The sequence below is a fragment of the Aulonocara sp. 'chitande type north' Nkhata Bay genome, linkage group LG20 (assembly GCF_057382095.1).
Source record: "Aulonocara sp. 'chitande type north' Nkhata Bay isolate Kocher_YH1m ecotype deep benthic linkage group LG20, A_spYH_male_GT1.1, whole genome shotgun sequence".
NCBI lineage: Eukaryota > Metazoa > Chordata > Actinopteri > Cichliformes > Cichlidae > Aulonocara > Aulonocara sp. 'chitande type north' Nkhata Bay.
Window position 1 is genome coordinate 22,340,351 of NC_141363.1, and position 21,097 is coordinate 22,361,447.

The 21,097-nt window shown below is 40.2% G+C and overlaps 3 protein-coding genes across 7 annotated transcripts in view; 1 reads left to right on the forward strand and 2 right to left on the reverse strand.

The window, feature by feature from the left end:
• The window catches only part of elk1 (ETS transcription factor ELK1), a 39,206-nt gene extending 34,684 nt beyond the window's left edge, over positions 1–4,522 (reverse strand). For 3 of the 4 annotated variants that reach the window (XR_015126586.1, XR_015126585.1, XM_086276810.1), the window contains exon 1: positions 3,432–4,522. Coding sequence is in view for 2 of the 4 variants with exons in the window: in XM_086276810.1 (XP_086132936.1) it covers positions 3,432–3,456 (25 nt within the window). In the remaining 2 variants the exon portion in view is untranslated. The remainder of the gene's footprint in view (positions 1–3,431) is intronic. The other variant, XM_086276811.1, reaches the window with a different exon arrangement.
• A 6,165-nt stretch (positions 4,523–10,687) lies between these two features.
• Positions 10,688–16,749, reverse strand: uxt (ubiquitously-expressed, prefoldin-like chaperone). Of its 2 annotated transcripts, none has more exons than XM_086277203.1 (7): positions 16,585–16,749; positions 15,093–15,218; positions 13,658–13,739; positions 12,505–12,572; positions 12,213–12,320; positions 11,565–11,628; positions 10,688–11,209 (listed from the first exon to the last, which is right to left on the reverse strand). In XM_086277203.1, exons 1-7 carry the CDS (start codon positions 16,587–16,589, stop codon positions 11,147–11,149), a joined length of 516 nt encoding a protein of 171 aa, XP_086133329.1. In that variant the 5' UTR covers positions 16,590–16,749; the 3' UTR covers positions 10,688–11,146. The 2 variants fall into 2 exon arrangements, with proteins under 2 accessions (XP_086133329.1, XP_086133330.1); XM_086277204.1 differs by lacking the exon at positions 16,585–16,749 and adding an exon at positions 15,860–16,208.
• cdk20 (cyclin dependent kinase 20) lies at positions 15,884–20,985 on the forward strand. Its single transcript, XM_086277199.1, has 8 exons — positions 15,884–16,550; positions 16,693–16,806; positions 17,381–17,569; positions 17,798–17,919; positions 18,508–18,570; positions 19,197–19,320; positions 20,006–20,161; positions 20,378–20,985. The coding sequence occupies exons 1-8, from the start codon at positions 16,476–16,478 to the stop codon at positions 20,567–20,569; spliced, it is 1,035 nt and encodes a 344-aa protein (XP_086133325.1). The 5' UTR covers positions 15,884–16,475; the 3' UTR covers positions 20,570–20,985.
• Positions 20,986–21,097: the final 112 nt, after the last annotated feature.

Genomic DNA, 21,097 nt, shown 5'->3' on the forward strand with positions numbered 1-21,097 from the left:
CCTAATTTTTATATACTGCAGGAAAAACAAAAACAATCCTATGATGCAAATTTGCAAAGAAAACAGCAGGTGCATCAAAATAAACTATTTCCAGCAGTGCAATTCGAGTTCTAAGCATCCCAGAAACTATTCAGAAAAGTCAAACATGACCAGTATAGGCTTTTAAGGCCTACAAGTAAAAAAAACCTACATTTTCCGCAAAAATGACATCACTTCCGGTTTCGGGCAGGAAATGGCGGACATGTGATAGTTAGCGGTGACTTCTGTTTCAATGTGCGAAGTGTTACGAACAGCTGATCGGATCGGCAAAGCGTGTTTCTGGAATATTATGTTTTTGTTCCTGCAAGCGCTTTTTATGCAATTTATGTGGAAGGAAACCGTGACCGAGGACAAGCTGATGACATAAGATGTAAGTACAACTCCTCCGGTTTCATATGCAAAACAAATTATTGCGCTAGCTTACACGGTTCAGGTTCTACAGGGATTTAAAAATAGTTACACAAAACGGAGCGTGCTGCTCTGACCGGCTTTAAAGGGTTAACAATAACAATGTATTGAATAATGACTTTAAAAAATAATATAAAATAGTGTGCAACACCACTGAAGTTTTTTTTTTTTTTTTTTTTTACCTCTCTTTTCAACCAACAGCAGTCACTCTCCTCTCCAAATAACTTCTGCTTAGCTTTCCGAGCTTCCCTCGGGTCCTCTTAATCAGCGGTCTCAACCTTTTTTGCGCCACGGACCGGTTTATGCCCGACAATATTTTCACGGACCGGCCTTTAAGGTGTCGCGGATAAATGAGGGAGGGGCTAATAATCGGCTCAGTCATTTTTAATGATCGTTGAAAGCCCAGATCGTAATCGTGATTAAAATTCGATTAATTGAGCAGCCCTAGTGTCTTGATAAACTGAGCAGATATTTGAGGTTTACACAGCTACATTCTCGCCTGAAAATATGCTAAACATTTATTTTGTGACCCAGAAAGAATAATAAGAGTAATATTAAAACTAACTAGCTGCCGCCATTGTTGGAAACTGAGCTGGGCTGCGATATGAATTCTGGGACACTGCTTCTTCTTCTTCAGGGTTTAACGGCAGCTGGCATCCTTGTACATGCAGTGCTGCCATCTTCTGTTTCAGTCCGTTATTGCACTCTTAAATCATGCTACTTATTCCTGCGTCTTTTGTGATCTTACAAAGCTTCAAACGACGCGTCGACGATTAAACCAGTCGTCGACGATTTTGATAGTTGACGTAATCGTGACTAGTTGACTAATCGTGGCAGCCCTACTCAGCTCATAACCTTAGCCCGTCGGAGCAGTATGTGTCACGTGATAGAGCGGCTGTGGCACATCAAATCCGAATTTTTTGACCCTATGCGACCCATATCCGATCATGGTGTGACAGTGTGAACGGCACAAATCCGATATTTTCAAATCCGATCTGGGTCACTGTCATATGTGGTACTGAATCCGATACATATCCGATGTTTTAGAAAGCGACTGCTGTTTGAATAGTCATGTCGCATTAAATCCGTCTTTTATGTCACTGACACAAGACAGATGCTAATTATCAGCGCTGGAGAACACATCGTGAACGCTTCCTGGCCATCCAGAGTAGATATCAATGAAACTGTTGGGAAGACAACGTTAACATTTTATTTGTACTGTATAATCTGCAGATTCTGACAGAAATCTGCAACTATCCTTTGAAGCACCGCTCCTCTAAAACAGCAATAAGGATCATTATTAGGTTATTTACATTATTATGTAAATAACAAAATAACTTAAAGCAAAAATTGGGAAACGTAAAATCCGAAGTCTTTATATTAAGGGCCATCAGTCAAACAATATTGTTTGGTCTGGGTCTAAACAGAGCGCGTTGTGTGTGACATCTTTTGCTCATGCGGGCCGCTTTGAGCGTTCACACTAGAGCACGTTTGCTGTCGCATTTTATTCGTAGTGTGAACAAGCAGACAAAAAAAATCGGATTTGATCAAAAAATCGGAATTGAGCATTAAGACCTGCAAAGTGAACGTAGCCAAGGTTACACACGGTTTATTAATTTAATGCTGATAACAGGTATGCTGTATCACACACTCACAGCCAGAAAGTTGGCATCGGATTGGAAAAATGGGTCAGATCAGACAGATGGGCCACAGCTATGTGTCAGGGCTTTTGCTCTGGCTAGTGGTCAATGAAGTTTTGTCATTTTTGAACGAATAGATACTGCCGTTGTACATTATAAAACAAAAATCATTCATTTAGCCAACAGGTATTTCTGGTGCCAACTAGCAAAAGCAGAACACATGGAAGCAATCGATAACCTCAATTGCAGCCCAAAACCAATCAGTATCATCACAACGTTGTTCCATTTTGCACAGTACTGTAAAACTGTAGTGCATACTGTAGTATTTTTGCTCGACCACATTGCCAAGCACTTGCATTATATCTCGCCATGGTGTGCAGCATGTCCTTGAAAAATCTAAGAAAGTGGACAAGTTAAGGACAAAAGAAAAACTCGCAGAACTAAGAAACTGTTTACATCAGACAGACAGCATGTGAAAGTCACGTCCTTAAAACAAATCCAGCAAAAACCTGACACAGGACCTGAGAGATCACTGAAGTTTCAGCAATGATCTCAGTGGAAGGGTGGCAGTCAAGAAAGCAGTGAAAGGGAATGGAAAAGGAAAGGTTGATGTATGAAAATTACACAAGAACTCAAGTGAAAATCACTGACAAAGGGTCTAATTGAGCAATTAATCCAAATTTGATATTTCTGAGTCAAATCATCATCAGTATGTATGAAGGAGGTCAGGAGAAAGCTACAACAGTGTCTACAGCCACCTGTAAAACACTGTGGAGACTCTGTCATGGTTTGGAACTGTATTTCAACCAGTGGTGTTGATCTTTTCAAAAAAGATGTAATTAAAACTGCAGAGACGTACAAATAGATTTCGATTCACTATGCAATACCATCTCAGAAGTTACTGATTGACAATGTTTTTTTTTAGCATGCTGCATTTCCATTTATGTTCATATGAATTGATAAAATAAAGCAGAAACTGTCATTTTCATAACCCCTGTATTAATCTCTAGTAGTGTGCTCTGCTCCAAATCATAAACCGGTATTAGTGCTGTAGCAACAGTAAACATATAAACACACACCATCCCCCCTGCAGTGACTTTCTGCCCCCCTACTGTGAATAGTTAAAGAGCATTTAGTGTGGATTTTCTCTCTCAGGCTGCAAGTTTGTACACGCCTGCAGCAACATGAAAACAATTCAGGTCCAACCCAGCTGCAGGCCACAGCAGCTTCCACACACCTGTTGCAAAGCTGCTGCTTCTTCCCTCCAAAGTGCACAGAAACACACGCAGGACTGCGGTACACACACGCACGCACGCAACTGTATCCTGCAGCAGTATTTCTCACCGTTAATCAGTGGGTTGGACTCCATCTTCAGCAAAACGATCCTTCTCGTTGCTGTTTTCTATCTCCCAGATGCCTCACACCACCTCCATGCTGCTGTCCTGCTGTCAGTCTGTCTGTGTTTGTTTGTGCGTCTGTGAGTCTGTTAGTGTGTGTGTGTGTGTGTGTGTGTGTGTGTGTGTGTGTGTATGCGCTGGAGGGGGTTTACAGCTGTCAGAGCCAGGCTGAGGAGGCTGAAGAGGAGGCGACGTTCAGCAGCTTCTCTACCGGCCTGCTGGCGTTATGTAACCGCTCCGAGCTGCCGCTGCCAGGCTCCCCTACCTCCATGATAACCACACTAACGGAAAGCAGAAGTTATCACAAAAACCGATATGACAAAACAGAAAAAAAGTCCCTCTTATGTGTCAAAAAACAATCTTCATCCGCTGATACCTCAGTGATTAATTAACATCCACTGTGTTAGTTAGCGTCCAATAGCTTTTCACTGGTTAACAACGCAAATTAGATCCATTCTGCGGATGTGCATGGGGCAAACTGAGGCGATTTTCTCCCGCTCACGTCCCTCTGCCAGAGCCTGGATGTGTTCAACAGCTAACTGGCTATAAGTCCGCTGCCAGGCTAACACTTTTTAGGAAAAAAAAACCTATAAAAATAATAGACGTCTGTGTATATTTGTCTCATCTGTGGAGTCCGTGGTTGTCGTTTAACCACTCCGGTGATGCTACTTCCGGTGTTGTACTCCACAAAGTTTACACAAGTTCAAGGTTTCTCCGGGCTGCAGCGCTTAGGTTAGCTTAGCCAGGCTTAGCCTAGCCTAGCCTGCTGCTATGACAGCCCCCCGCCTTCCTGCGCTTCTGCTGGTGCGTCAGCCCCCCCAAACAGCCCCTCCGACTGCGGGACAGATCTAAAAGAAGTACACCAGGAACGGTCCACAGGCCTCCGGCATGGAGAAAAAGTAGTTTGTACCATCTGCCCCAGGCTGTTAGTAGGCTGTGTCCGAGGATATCGTATTTAATGCGTGTTTTCCCAGTTTCTTCCTGTTTGGAACCACACGCCTCCTCAACGCTTCCATTCTCGTCAGATTAGCCTCAACACAAACGGCATCACTTCCGGTGTACCTTCAGATTAAAACTAAAATGGCTCAAGCGCCCCACGCTCTCTCTGTAGGAAATGATCGTTTTTCATTCTTATTGCTACCATAGATCTTTTTAAACAAGCCTTGTAACTTTGATATTTTTAGATTACTTAAAATCGATTATTTGCCTAAACTCAGGAATGGAAGCTTGTTTCCAGCACTTTTTAATTTAAATGTATTTTTTTTTACCATTATTACTTATTTATTTTATTATTCATTTATTTAATGCTAGCCATATGCCAAAATTTAAGTTTATTATCTCAAAATTTTGAGTTACTCACATTTTTTAAATACCTAGTAAGGTATTCACCTTTTGCAGAGCTTGACAAATATAAAGATTTTTGATCATTTAACTGGTTAAAGAACAGTTACAGTGACTTGTTTTAATATTTTTGCACTTTGTAATGCTGTAATTGTTGGTGGAGGCTTCTCTGCCTGAGAGTGTCATTAGAGACACTTCCTCATAGAAAAAAAGAGTAAAAAACAAAGAAAGAAAAGACAGTGTAGGTAAAAGAGTGTTTAGAGGAGTCTCAAGTCTTCACAACAGACAAACTTTTCATATTTGACTGATGAGTGCACACGTGTAATTTTCATGTCTCATTGACCACTGACATTAAGGTTAATTAACCATTAAAATGAGGTTTCTGAGTGCAGACTTGCTTCTCAAAGTTCCGCATCAGCTCGTTGTCTGGGTTTTAGCAAAATTATTTTATATATTTGGGGTTTTTGCCCTGTTTTTAAACCTCGAATCAGTGACCGAATCAGCCAATGAATATTATCATAAATCTGTGTGGAATTACGTTTTCAAATGAAAGGTTTGCGGGTTTTATGTGCTCTTATTTTGAAGAACATCCTTTCGCGCTTTGTTTGAATTCCGGTGAGTGAAAGCGCCGTTTCTGCAGCAACGGGGGGTGACGTCACGACGGCTGTGCGCTCCATGGACAGGAGTTCTGAGTAACTCCGCCAAACTTTGCTGAACGAACTCAGTGAAACGCATCTTATCGATGTCAGATCTGCACTCTCATCGCACCGCTGCGGTCTTTGCAAAGATAACCGCTCGCACGGCCAATCCCATTTTGGAAACAGGGAATAGTGCTCGTATCTCAGGTACTGTGATAAAATAAGGTAAGTCTAAATTTGTTCACAGGTTTTCACAGTTAAATCTCTGTCCCTTGTTCCCAGGCTTTTCTCTCTACATGTGTTTCAGGTCTTCGGTGGGCGGGGCTCCTGAACACACCTGGAAGGTGTGTTCCCAGACTATAAATCTGTGGCTGGGACTCCCGCGTTTCTCTCTCCCTGCCACCATGCCGTGTGCTGAATTAGTTTCTCTTTAATTTCTTAATAAACTATTTTCTTAAAGGTGTGTCCGCCTCTTTGTCATATCCTTAAGAACCGGGTTGTGACAAAATTATATAAACTGGACGTTATTTTTGTTAAAAAGCTCATTCTCTAATAATTCAGATGAAAACCTTTTTGTTTTGAAGTTTGAAGTCTGTCACTAGGAACCAGCTGTAGCCATGAGGTGACCCTGACCTATACTCATGGTAAACATCGTGTGAGCACTGCTACTGACAGTACTACTGTAATCTTTCATTTACGTTTAAGGAGGAAAGCAGTGAAAAATATTATAAAAATGCTATCAAAATATTTCTGTCTTCAGTAAACAGTAAAATGAAATCAAAGCTGAAAGGAATATTGAACTAAAACTGCAAACATGTTGCAAAATTAAAATGCAGCAATAATCTCAAGCACTAATTATTCATAATATTCACTTTATAAGAAGTATAATATTGTTTATAATAATCAATTAATTATAATTTTATCTTTTTATAAAACATCAGGTAGATTAAACTACAAGGTCTCTGAGAGAGCTAAAAAAAAAAAGGTACTTAAGGAGGATTTAGGTGTTAGTATTTATGGTGTTAGCATACAGACTCAATTACATTATTACCTGTTATACATATTTATAGGACAGTGTGACATCATCAATAAGACCAAAAAAGTTTCAGTTCAACTTTTCAGCCTTTGCATTGTTTGACTTGTTGGAGGCGTCTCAGACTTCCTGGATTGTAGGAAATGTGCTAATCCTCCACACTGCTCGAATCATCACCCTACACTGTGCTGTAAGAGGGGCCAAACAAAGCCCCCCCTGTTTAAATCCTTGGTGACAAAGTCTGTAATCTGTTACACTGATGAGATCGGGTTCCTTTCTCTGTTGAACTTTCACACCCAGAGGTGGAATGTCTTTGAATAATTTATGTAATCTGGATGGAGAGAAGTGTAGTCTGTGGACGGTTTTGAACGTGAGCATTTATAGAAGTACCACCAATTTTTTCCAAAGATTTTTCCCAGACTTCATCAGCGATCTGAGCGTCCACTTCTTCATTCCAGTCTAGTCGGAATGATCCCGAGGATGGAGCTTTACAGCTTCACTGGAAGACGTCTGATTATTCAGGACACTGTAAAGCTGCATGAAGAGGTCTCTGTTCATACTTTGGGACGTGACTTTTAGAGTTGTTTCAAACTAAAAATGAAAATAAATGCAAATGTGAAAACTAAAACGTCTGCTGTAGCTGGCCATCAATACCTCATACTCTTACCCTTCTGCTTCTAGACTTTAAAGACGAGCTCCTCCAGACCTGCTATACATGATTAAAGCATATCAGTGTGTCAGCATATAGATTTTTGTCAGTATAGTGAGCATCTGAGACCAGACTTTTAATGGGTGTTGCACTCTAGGATTCTCACTGTAAAAGTCTAACTGTTCGGGAGTGATGTGAGAGACGTCTGCCTGCAGGACATGTGTTCAATCCACAGCCAAACAGCCATTTTCATCTAGGTTAGTGCCAGGAAATCAACCACGCCACAAAGATAATGTATTTATATATCAGCAAAGTATAATTCAGACTGGGGGAAACCCAAGCCACCTTCCTGTTTCCTGAAAAGCTCAAAAAAGTCCAAATGTGAGCGTGAGCCTCACTCCTGCAGAGTGTCCTCTTTGGTCTCCTCTCAGTATCAGCAGTTTACTGGAGTATAAAGACTGTTTTTAATAACATATGGCAAACTTAAAGGCAGATCTTCTCACTTGTTACACCCAGGTGGTGTTCTAGTTCAGCAATGTGCTGCAGATTTGTCTTTTTGTTGTGAGGAATGTTTAAATAAATTCCCAAAGCATCGCAAGCAAAACGGAATATTTCTAACTGTTTCTAATTTCTTTTAAAGACCTAAAACTAAAATACTGTAGATCTGCAATACATCAATAAAAATAACGAAAATGACTAAGATTAAAAAGCTTTTGGCTCCTGAAGTTGAATCTTGAAGGTTTTACATCGATAAAAGAAGGATAGAGAGAGAGAGAGCAAATGTCCACAGATCCTTTCTTGCAGTGCACTGGGATGACGTCTTTCACTCAGAGTAACAGGGTTTGAATCTTGATTTCAAACTCGTTATTTTGTTTTACAGCGACTCTCATTAAGGATTTCTTCTAAAGACGTTGGCTGAAATCACCTCCTCCTGTCTGACTGCAGCTAGAATCGACCACATGCTGGCCGAGCTCTGGCCATTCAGTCGGCATCACATCTTTCTCTTTCTTTCCCTCTGTTTCTTTACGCCACTGCCTCTATTCAGCATCCAGTTTCCATGGCAACAGGTTCTTTATGGCGCTGCATCTCTAAAAAGCAGCTGAGCTAATGGCCAAGCACCGCTACATCTTGTTTCAATAATCGTTACATATGCTGAGGGTCTGTTTGTGCGTCAGTTCGACGCACAATCGCATCTCATCGGAGGATTTCCAAAAGTATGTGGACAGTGGATCACGTGTGACCCTGCTGCAGAGATTTCCACCCGTTCGGAGCAGGATGTTTCTGTTCTGGCACAACCTTTTATCTCCCAAATGAAAGATTTCTTTCTAAGATTATTCAATTATTTGTTTAATAGTAAGAACCGTGTAGAGAAGGACCCTCATTTCTGACAAACTCACCTGGTCTGTGAACATTAACAAGCTCAGCAGCACTTCACTTCCTGAGGTTGCTGGAGAGGAACTGTGTGCATGGCAAACTGCTGGTGGCCTTTTATTATGTGTAGAAAGCATCCCGGTGTACTGCCTAACAGCCGGATGCTCTGCAGCAGATAAAAAGGGTAATCAGAAGGAAATAACAAACACATTACCAAAGACTGCTGGCTGCACACTCCCCTCCCTACAAGAAGCTGTTAATGCAAAATATCACCTTATAATCACTAAATATGATTAATAATAATAATAAATTGTATTTATAAAGCACCTTTCAAGACACCCAAGGACACTGTACAATAGATAAAAACACATAATAGAACAATGACGAACAATAAAAAAACAAAAGCACAAGATAAAATTAACAAACAGTGGGCTCACAGTGAATATGCAGATTTGAACAGATGGGTTTTGGGTTGGGATTTAAACTGGGGGAGAGAACCAGTGTTTCCTTTATCTGGGGGCAGAGAGCTCCACAGCCTGGGAGCAGAGCAGCTGAAAGCTCTGCTGCCCATGGCGGTGAGGCGGAAGGAAGGCACAGAAAGCTGGATAGAAGAAGAAGATCAAAGCGAGTGGACAGAAAAGGTGGTGCTTAACAGGTCAGACAGGTAAGGAGGTGTGAGGTTATGAATGGCCTTGAAGGTGAGCAGAAGAAGTTTTCTCACTCTGGACTCTGCTTGACCTGTTGCCCGGTGGTTGAAGGTAAAAGTCCATCAAAACAAAGGCAAACAGTGCAGTTACTGTCTGAAATCGAATACTGTAAAGCACCGTCTCTTTCATGCTTGACACCTTAATATTGATCATTATTTATCATCTTCTGCTGACTTTTCTTTTTTTGAGACAGAACTCGCACTCGATTTTTTGTATTTTATAATGTGATAACAACAAAAGCATTCTGATTGAAATAATGGTGGAAAGACGTGAGTCACAGTCGCTGTACTCATCTTTTAAATTACTCCATATAAATATTATATTAGTAAAATATGTTTTTTTAAATCAGTAAAATGTCTGAAACATATTTATAAAAATAAAGTAGAAATAATTAAAAAGTACTAACATAGAGAAAATTGTACTACGTTTGTACTAACAATAAGAAAATAAGACAAATATGGACACATGTTCAGCAAAATAAATATTTCAAAAATATTAAAATAACTGAAACTTGTTTTGGAAGCTTATTAGTCCATAGAATGAATGAACATCATTTAAAAATATTATTGAAAAAATTACTGACATGTAAAAAGTTTATCATGAGGAATAACGTACAAAGGAATAGTACAAAAAGCTCAAAGTGGGGAGAGCCAGAGAAGTGTGGCAGTACAGAGATCCAAATATGGCCAAAGCTGAGCGTGAAGTGGGGACAGGGAGGAGGCGGGGGGCAGAGGAGGCTGTCTGAGCAGCGGACTGCAGCAGGTGGGAGTGATGACAACAGCCAGGGCTGGTCTGGGAGCCTCTTCAGCTTCCTGTCGTGACATCATCAAAGCGAAAGACGTGTTGCTTAGTCCAGGAAGAGAACAGCAGTCGAGGAGGAAGATGGTGGGAATGAGGCAGCAGGATCAAAGAGAACATGAACTTGGACCGAACTGTGGAAACCAGAGACACACCGTGTTTGGCAAAGGGGAGTCACCAGCCCCACTCCTGGAGGATGGCTGACCGCCGTAGAAGAGGCCGGCTGTCAGCAAGCTGAATGGAGAGCAAAGTGTCTCCCAGTGGAGGCCGGATGAGGAGGTGTTGCGTCTAAAGCCTTCAACTTGTTCGACATTAAAGAGAAGATTAAGGAGAACAGACATCTGTATTACCACTGAAACAGATGAGAAAACTTCAAGATGGCTCAAGAGAGAACCAGGAGAGGAGAGTATCCACCCGTTAATGTGGACCCATCCTGGTGTCGGATCAGCCTCAGCAGGGTTTCCAGGAGGCGGCTGGAAGATGCTAAAAGTCCTGAAACACCTGAATAAACACATCATTCTCAAAGAACTTTAGAAAACAGCTAGTCAGGGGGAAAAAAAGTGAAATCCTCAAAGATTCAGTAAAACATCCAAAGAATTTCTATGAAAGCCCAGGAAACACCTTGAGCACAGGTCCAACAAACTGAAGGAAGGAAAGCTGTCTGGATCATTTTCACAAAACAATTTATTTCAAACTCCAAACAGTGAAACATCACTCACTTCCTGTCACATTGTTTTCAACCTATGAGATCAGGTTTGTTTGAACCTGAATTTGTCACATTGACTGAAAGTGTCTGTTTAGAGGCTGCAGGATCATCTCTGAGCAGCCCCCTTTTCAATGTGACACTGAAGACAACAAAAAACAAAAAACAGGAATATTCTCTGATTTTCAACAGACGAGTTTCACAAAGACACAAAGTCACGTCGAGTGTAGGCGTTTCATGACTGTGAGTTTTGACTCTGAGAAGGCTCAGGCACTAATCCTCCTCTTCAGCTCTGTGACGACTTTCAGGCTTTAGACCTGAAGCCTTTCCTTCTCCTCGACCCTGTTTTCCCAAAGCACACCGTTGACATCAGCAGCCGGCTTTCGTTAACCCGTCCTCTGCAGCTGGTCAGGCGGGAAAGTCTAAAAAACGTCTCCTCTTCTGCTCTCTGGCAGGTCGCCCAGGCCCTGCAGCTCCCTCAAACCCTGAGGAGGGAAACATGAAGAAGAAAAGAGCAGCCAATCAGATTCTTTACCTGCTTCTTTAACATCTGATTATAAATCAGATAAATCTGACTATTTTAACCCTTTTGTCACCAGTAAATACTGAAAAACAGTTTTTTAACTGAACATATTCAAATCTGATCTTGATTATTTTTCATCAGGTGGGCAAAACTTTTTATTTCCAGTTCAATGTTCAAACTTCACTGACTGTAAAATCCTCAGAAATGAGTAACAAGTTATTTAGTACTTAAGTATAAGCCAGAGGAAAACTCCTGCACCCAACAGAAACTATTATTATATAAAAACTGTCCTATAATCCGCCTGAGAAGAAACTGACCTCCAGCACCATGCGGATGTGGGCTTTTATTTTGGCAGAGTCTTTTGTGAGCTGCTCAGTGAAGCTGTAACACAAACACAGGGTTAGCATGGCTAGCATCTCTCATTCAGAGAAAGTGACAGTGCTAGCAAAGAGCTAACATGAGCTAGCTAATAGACATTAGTCTGCAACAACAAATCATAAAAAAATAATCAATCATAATAATAAAAATTAAAAAAAATCTTACAAAAGATATAAAATAAAAAAATAGTAATAATTAGCAATAATTCCAATAAATAAATAATAAAATAAAACTAATAAAACTTAATTTTTAAGTACAATAAAAACAGGAATTTGTCAGAAAAAAAAATACAACAAAAATATCAATGTTTTAAACTGGAAAATTTAAGTGTGAAAAAAATACTTGAGAAATATCTAAAGATAAAATTAATAATAAAATCATAGATGTTCAGAAAACCCACCAAAAATATCTAAAAACAAAATCAGGACATTTCAAAATAAATAGTTCTAACATATTTTTTTCAAATAATTTCACAACAAAGTGAAATCCTGACCTTCATTTGAAACATATCTGAAACACAATTAATTTTTTTATGCTTTTTTCTCCTACTTTTAATCTTAATAGTGTTACAGTGACAATGAACTCACGCTGTGAGCTGACTCGTCTTCTTCTCGATGAACCTCAGAGCCTCGTCGTGAGTCATCTCCACAAAGAAACCGTAACCGACGGCCACAAACATCCTGGATGAGTCCTCGCTGATGGAGGAGAAGAAAACGAGAACTGAGTTTAAACAGGAAGTGAATTCCTCTCGGAAACACAGAGCACGGATCCTCTAGCCTCTCTGGAGTCTCGCAGCACATTTCATTAGCCTAAATGCAGCATTTGTGCCTGTTTGAATGCAGAACAGCTGCTGATGACCTTCGTGTGTCAGCAACTCACACTTCAGCCTGAACGTAGAAGTTACAGCCAAGATCAACGTCAGTCTTCAGCTGCTGAGAGCCCGCCTCCTGCAGGAACACAAAGAAGAGTGTGACTTTCATTCACTCGTGGAACAGGCGGCCCAAGCTCAGAGAAAAAAAGTACTCATCTCAGCATCTACAGGCCTCAATTAGCATGTTAGAGGTTAAAGTTCATGACATGACAGTTAGAAAAGAGACTGAATGAGTTTGGCTTGTTTGGAGGGGTTTCCGCAGAAAAATATATCACTGAATATGTAAGGAGCTTGGAAAGAAAAGCGACTGAAGACGTTTCATCTGGAAAGCTTCTTCAGTTCTAAGACCAAATAGTGGAGAATTCAAAATATTACATCACATGAGCCAAGGTGTGTGATGAGGCACACGATCAATAGTCGGTCAACGACCCTCTTATGGGACAACTCCCACTAGGACTTAAATACCTGGGACTCTCCACTGTTTGGTTTTAGAACTGAAGAAGCTTCTTGGATGAAACGTCTTCAAGAAACTTAAAGAAGTTGAGTCGCTTTTCTTTCCAAGCTCCTTAGATTGCCATGACCCGGATGACTGAAAACCTACACAGACATCAATGATTATGAAAATGATTTAAAAAATATCTGAAAACTAAAATTAAAACTTCTATCCTCTAAATAAAATAAAAACAAATAAAAAAGTATCTTTTCAAATATCTGAAAAGTGGAGGCAAAATGTCTGAATGGTTTTTTTTTTCCAGCTGTAGTTTCAGGCTCTTTGATCCAGACGATGGAGGTTTGGGTTCACAGCTCTCGGCCTAATGAGCCACACGTATTGATCTGCTGGATAAACAGCTGCAGTGAGGCTCAGCTGTATTGATGGAGGTGCGATAAGCTCCTCCACCTTTCCTCACAGAAGAGTGTGCTGAATTACAGAAACAGCTCACACAGAGAAGCTACAGAGAGAGATGTCTATATCAGCAGAGTTCAGTCTGCAGCTCATTAACCAGCAGACTGAAGCGTTTAACATTAACAGAGAATGACAGCCAGCACAAACACTTGGGAATCACTACAACGATCTCCAGTTTAATGTGGAAATCTCTTCTTTTCTAAACTGAAAAACCTACAGGCCTTCAAAATAACACAATACATTTTGTGTGCGTTTACCTGCAGACTCTGTATGGTGTTCTTCAGCTGCAGGTACTGAGAGATCTTCTCATAAACCTGATCCCTCTGCTCCATCACCTTCCTGCCAAACGACAGCCGTCACTTGATTTACAGAGAACATTAACGCCTTCAGATGGACCAAAATAATTCAAACAGCCTAAACGCGCCAAGAAAATCTGATTCAAAGCACCAAACAGCATTTCAGACACCTGAGCTCTTTAGTCTGTGTCACCAAACAGTCAGATGCCAACCTGAAGAACCACATAAATACCTGTAAGATTAGATCTACCCTTCTTATCCATCACACATGTGTACTTACAACAGATTCAAGCTCATTATTGTATCCCTTCTATATAACTGAGCTCCTTCTTAAGTGTAGTTTTTAGATTTTTGCACCATTTTGTTCTGTAACTGTACAAAGTAATTTCTGTATTTCTTTTCTTACACCCTAATAAAATTCTCAGTGTTCACATTAAACACAACCAGTCGGGTCTGTGCATGTACAAGTAACCCATGTGAACCAAAGGCTAAGGCCTTAGATTCCTCTAAATACTTTTCCAAGTCTTGAATCTGTATGATGTCATTGAGAAGAGATATCCCCAATATAGCCCACCCACATGTCAAAGGCAAAAAAAAAATTATTTTAGTAATAATTAGTAGCTTTGCATGATTACTATGAATCATGCAAAGCTACTCTAGTGTCATAGTGTGCAAGAATAACAATATAAAGCTGTAAATTAACATAACTGGATGTGCTTCGCACTTTGTTAGCTCATGCTGAGCTCTGCTCTGCAGTACAGGCTGCAGAATGTGAAGCAGTACGGTATTTGAGATGTTTCCTCTTAGTGTGGTCAAAACGCTCCAGTTCTGTCTGGTTTGTTGACCCAGTTGTTGCAGTGCTGGCACAGCAGTGACATGTATGACAATCCCACTGTATTAAAAACACATTGCACGCAAAGGCTGTCTTGACAACGTCTACATGCCTAAATGCATTGAGTTGCTGGCATATGAATCGCTGATGAGATATTTGGGTTGAGCAGGTATTCCTAATAAAGTGACCTGTGAGTGTAAGTATTTAATAATCAGTCTGCAAGTAATTAAGGCACAGAGGGGGACCAAAAATGACACCAGCACTATTATACAATCAGCAGCTGTGAGACTTGACATTTATTAGGCTGTTAATTAAGCTTTAAATTACTTTAATTTGTAGTCACTCCTCATTGACCTTCATATCGCCTCTACTACCTGCTCAAAGTCTGCCAGGAAAAAAATCTGAGTTCATATCTACATCTATCTATCTACACAAGTATTTTGCACTACTTTAACTACAGATTACATTTCTTTTACTTTAGTTTTTAAAGTTCTGTAACTGAATAAAGCTTTCTGTACGGACATAATAAACTGTGTTCAGACATCAGCGGTAGTGTCTTCTTACTGTAAGTCTCTCTTCAGGACTTCATTGATGAAGGTTTCATACTGCAGCACCTTCTGGTCCACGTTAGGTCTAGCTGTGGCATTGTCGGGAGCAGACATTTCTTCACTGTCTTCTCTTTTAAAGAAGCTACAAACAACCGAAAAAACATCCGGTTGAGCTGCAGATAAAGTCCAGCTGCCAACTACCCGATTTCTCTGTCGTAAACGTTAATGTTTCTGGACACCAAACTCTCCGGCTAGCATGCTTAACACAGGACGTAAACACGCCACTCTACACCGGATGGGAAGAAACTGTGAACAAGTACTTCCGGGTTTCCAAATAAACCCAAAGAACAGTGAGAACAGAAAAGACAAAACGACAGCAAACGCTTGTCAACTAATGATAGCATAAATTCGGAATTTCTAAAAAAGCCTTACTTTATTTTTTTTTAATATACTAGAATAGAAAGCCTTTTTCGTTATGTACAATACCAGTACGGAGTGAATAATTTTTTATTCTTTATCGTGCTGCTGTAAAAAAGAATTTCCCAATTGGATTAAAAAAAGTCTGTCTGTCGGTCAGGGAAATTAGAAGGATTTGCCTGAGCAGATTTTAAATTTTAGACACATCAAGTACATCTCTATACAGTTCAAAAGACGTGCTTTATAAACTAGGGTGAAAAACAAAGTTGAACGTTAAAAAAATGAAACAGCGAACAAGAACAACAAAAAAGAATCAAAAATAAAATAAAATAAAATAAAACATTGTTTCTGCCTAATGCTTTCTACCTGCTCTGGCTCTATGGTGGTCCTGTCTCATGACGTCACTGTAAACAAACATGGCAGACCACGGGCGGATCTGTAACACGAAACAATTATTAAAACGTCCTAAATGAAAATGCGTATTAAAAAATTACATATCGTCGTTTTTGTAGTTTCTTTCTTAACAAGCGTGCGTGTCAATCCGGGAGCAGAAGTTAAACAGTGACAAGTTTTAAAATTTTAGCTGGGTAATCGGAGTTAAGACGTTGCCAAGGCAACGTTAGCCAACAGCTAGCTGTCTCAGGATTTATTTTCTGAGAGACTTTTCTTTACAGCTGTTTGTTGTTGCATATGTAATACAAGCCGAATGTAAGTTAACGGTTTAAACTTTTACTGGGCTTAAGATAATAGTTTAATAACTATATCTTATTGAGAAAACGTGCGCAGCATCGTGAACAGCTTAATTTATGAGTGAAGTTCGAGGTTGGCGTTCCTCTCTCTGGTTTTCTGCTCCAAGGAGCTAATTTGTACATCATTGGGGGTTTACTTCAAACCACTCTTTGAATTAAAAAAAAAAATCAGTGAGAGTTGTGACCAGATTAAATCCAGATTAACTGAAGCTGTTTTACACGCTCATGAAAACATGGAGCAGTACAACATTCTGGGTCGGACAGGAGAAGGAGCTCATGGCATAGTCTTCAAGGCCAAACATATTGAGGTGACGGACTGGTGCTTTTATGTCTGCATCTTACCTCATTTCTTTCCCCCCCCCTTTTCTTTGTGTAATCCGATCAGCATTAAATTTGGAGTCTAACCTCAGCGGCTTAGAAATGTGACATGGAAATGCTCTTGTGTGTTAGACAGGGGAGACGGTGGCTCTGAAGAAAGTGGCTCTGAGGAGGCTGGAAGACGGCATTCCGAACCAGGCTCTGAGGGAGATTAAAGCACTGCAGGAGATCAAGGACAACGAGCATGTGAGTGAATGTGCAGAGAGTTTTTACAGATAAGAGTCATTTTAATCTTAAAATTTGATTAGTGTTTAGCGGTGCGGTGGGTAGCACTGCTGCCTCACAGCAAAAAGGTCCTGAGTATGAGTCCCTTCTGTGTGGAGGTTGCGTGTTCTCCCTGGGTTCTCTCCGGGTACACTGGCTTCCTCCCACAGTCCAGAAACATGCAGTTAGTGGGGTTAGGTTAATTGGTAATTCTAAATTGCCCATAGGTGTGAATGTGAGTACAAATAGTTGTCTGTCTCTATGTGTTAGCCCTGCAACAGACTGTCCAGGGTGTACCCTGCCTCTCCCCTATGGTAGCTGGGATACACTCCAGCTCCCCTGGTGGCTGGGGGGATATCACAAACAAGATATAACAGAAACCAAAAATTCGTACATGGAAAACATAGACAATCAGAGCAGAGCAGCAAGAACAGAGCCGAGCATAACAGACATGTTAATAAAAAGGAGATTAGGCTATATGAGAAAATTATAAGAAGCTGCAGAGTGTCTGGAGTCTGAAGGGATGCAGGACTTCTTTCTGTGACTTCCTCCTCAGGTGGTGAAGCTGAAGGACGTCTTTCCTCACGGCACGGGCTTTGTCCTGGTGTTCGACTTCATGCTGTCTGACCTCTCTGAGGTCATCAGGAATTCCCAGCGCCCTCTGACCCCTGCGCAGGTCAAAAGTTACATGATGATGCTGCTGAAGGGTGTGGCCTTCCTGCATCACAACAATGTCATGCACCGGGTGAGCGCAGCTAACAGTTATTATCATTAATGAGTCATCTGACTGTTTTCTCAGTGAATCCTGCGTTTGTAACAAGCAACACTTAAACATACAAGGATATTTAAATACTGTTGGTTATTCATAATAAATGAAAAGCTGAAAATATGTGAAATATGTGGAGAGTTTGGGTTTCTTTTGCTTTAACAAAATAAATCAAACCATTATAAAGTGACGTTTGTGTGTTTGCAGGATCTGAAACCAGCAAACCTGCTCATCAGCTCCTCAGGCCACCTGAAGATTGCAGACTTTGGTCTGGCCCGGCTATTCAGCGAGCAGGGAGAGAGGCTGTACAGCCACCAGGTGGCCACCAGGTAAATATGACTTTATTTAGCAGCTAGCTTTAGCTAATCAAAATAAAATACAGTATGACTTACCAAAAGAACTCAGTGAGGTACAAAACACGAAGAGCAAAATGCTCATTTAAATAGAAAAATGACAGTAAAATGAAAGATCTCGAGTGAAAATTTAAATGCAATATAATGAACCTAAAAGTAAGTACTTTTGTATATAAAATGCAGTAATGCAGTATCTAAAAGGCTGAATGTAATACAGAAAATGGCTCTATAAAGTAAAGTAGCACTAACACAGCATTAGCTTTAGTGCTGCTGGGAAAAATCCACGTGGTGACATGTAAAATGCAGTCAGATGATACTTTAAATATTCACTCAGACTTGCTTTAAAGCTCGACTGGTGAACAAATGTGTCACAGAACAGATTCACATATTCAGATTTGAGGTGCTCATTACGCCTGTGAATAATAATCATGTTAAAGTCGCCATGTCATGTGACTTGCTGGTTCAGTTCATTCTAAAATAATCACCACTTTCAACTGGACATCAGTACTTTATCAGTAATGTGCAGTAAATGTGCTCAGTTACATTTGACCACTGTGTGTTTAGATGGTACAGAGCCCCTGAGCTGCTGTACGGAGCCCGAAAGTATGACGAGGGAGTCGACCTGTGGTAAGTACAACCCTGAAAATGCTGCTAAAAGTAGCGCCCACAGTATTATTTTTTTGCTGTTGTTCGACCATTACAGCTTACATTACATTATATAGATTTACATTACATAGACTTACATTTAACCAGGCATTCGAGGCTAATTAGTGTGATTTTTCACCTGGCTCTGCATTTATATTATGTAATTATTTTATATCTGTAATTCATATTTTATATTGTGATTTTATCTGTATCATGGTTTTACTGGAAAGCACTTTGGTGTACTTTGGTCTTTAAATGTGCAATACAAATAAATTTGATTTGATTTGATTATCTACTGTGAATCCTCCGCTGTTTAGCTTTTACTCAATAAACCTGGATGCTTTTGTTTCTGTTGTGCATGCTTGTATTCTTTTCCTGTATCAGCGTATTTTATTATATATTATTCTTTAACATACTATGTAACATGGGACCATGTAACATAGAAAGAGTAAGCTTTAGCTTCCGTACACTCACTCTGTTAGTGTTCACAGTTCCTGCTCAGGTGTAAATGGGTCCAGTGATCAGAGATGAACAGCAGGGGGCAGCAGCAGTCTGAAGTCACAGCTTTCTGTTTAGTCCGTGTGTGAGTGCTTGTGTGTGTGTTTTAGGGCAGTCGGCTGTATTTTTGGGGAGCTGTTGAACTCGTCTCCTCTGTTTCCTGGAGAGAACGACATCGAGCAGCTCTGCTGTGTCCTCAGAGTGCTGGGAACCCCGACTCAGGACAGCTGGCCTGTAAGACACACACTGGTTTTTCCATCACTTCAGGGGACGTTACATTAATATACATTCATTCTCTTAGGGATCTTTTTGTATTAGGTTAAACTATTAAGCTTTATATCAAATTATCATCTCACACATTCTGCCTTTTATATAAATTGATATTCTGAAAATGTAAACACAATGAGGATGCCTAATTTCCACATGTATTCACTCAGTGGCAGTGTTTACTCTTTCATCTTTGCACATAGTGCATATAAATATCCGCCGATATCCACGTTCATTAAATTTAAATGTGCTAAAAAGACGAAATGTGTTATTTTTTAAAAATAATTTTTTTTAGTGCATAGTCTACATTATAATCATCATCAGTATATTATTATATGTGATAGGCCTGCAATCATCTGCCTGAAATATTGGTTGGTCTCCAGTTAGCTTTAAGATTAAAGGAAATCCAGTAGACTAGCAGTAAATTATGATAAATATGTAGAGAAATTAAACTGGACCTAAAATTGATCCTGTGTAATTTACTCTAAAAACCAACAACTGTTTGAAGTCTGGTGCCATTTTTGTGGTCTGTGTGAGATTTTATCTGAAGGCTGAGGTAAAATAATGCTTTAGTTTAATTTTGTCTTGTTCTTTTCTTTTATGGCTGTGAAACTGGTTAAAACATTTTAATCCCTCTCCTGTCTGTCTCCAGGAGATAGTGGAGTTGCCAGATTACAATAAAATCACCTTTAAGGAGAATCCAGCGATCCCATTGGAGGAAATCATCCCTGACACGCCCCCTCAGGCAGTGGACCTGCTCTATAAGTTCCTGGTGTATCCATCTAAACAGCGCTGCTCAGCCAGAGAGGTAAGAAACCTGAAGCAGAGCTTAAGTTTAAAAACGGAGTTCCTCAGGGCTCGGTCAGAGGTCCTCTCATTTTTACATAAAGAATCATTTCTTGGGACATAGCCGTTATATTTTCCCTGATCACTGTGGTCTGTTTATCACCCATTATCACTCAGATAAAGGTTAATAACCTGATTATTGATCGGTGCTCTCCATGTCCTCTCCTCCTTACTGCAGGCTCTCCTCCATCCATATTTCTTCACTTCGCCAATTCCTGCTCACCACTCAGAGCTGCCCATCCCTGAAAGGGGAGGGCGACCCCCCCGCCAACGTTTCCAGGCTCCGCCCACTGACTTCTCAGTGGACCTACCATTGCAGAACAGTATGGTAGACCCTGCCCTAATACAGGGATACGCTTCCTGCCTCTGAACTGACCGCTGATCTTTACCATCTCTCAGCTGCTCTTATACCAGTTAATCTTGTTTTATATATTTATTTATTATCTAGTTTACTAAATCCTCTCCTTCGGACTGAATCCTCATTGTTTTATGAACTTTAGCTCACACAGAAGATTTCTGACGGTCTTTCCTGAGCCTGAACCTCTTCTGTAACCACTTATAACCGTGAGAAAATGACCTAATACAGTTAAATTTCCACACACTGAATTTATCGACTAAAAGGAATTAATGTTTAGCTCCACTGGGTCTCCATTTGGTAAAAGGATGGAATAATGAAAAAAAAAACCCACACGAAATCAAGCAGATTTTTATTCTAAAAATATTTGTTTCTGTTCTGTTTATGAAACATGTTGTGAGTTTTATTTAAAGTAAAGTGTGGAGAAGTTGGGTTGGTTCCTGACCATTTTTTCCCTTTAAATATGTAATTTCTGAGGATTAATCTTGAAAATAATGATGTGTTTACAGCGTGAGCTGTGTGCCTGAGACAACCATATCAAAG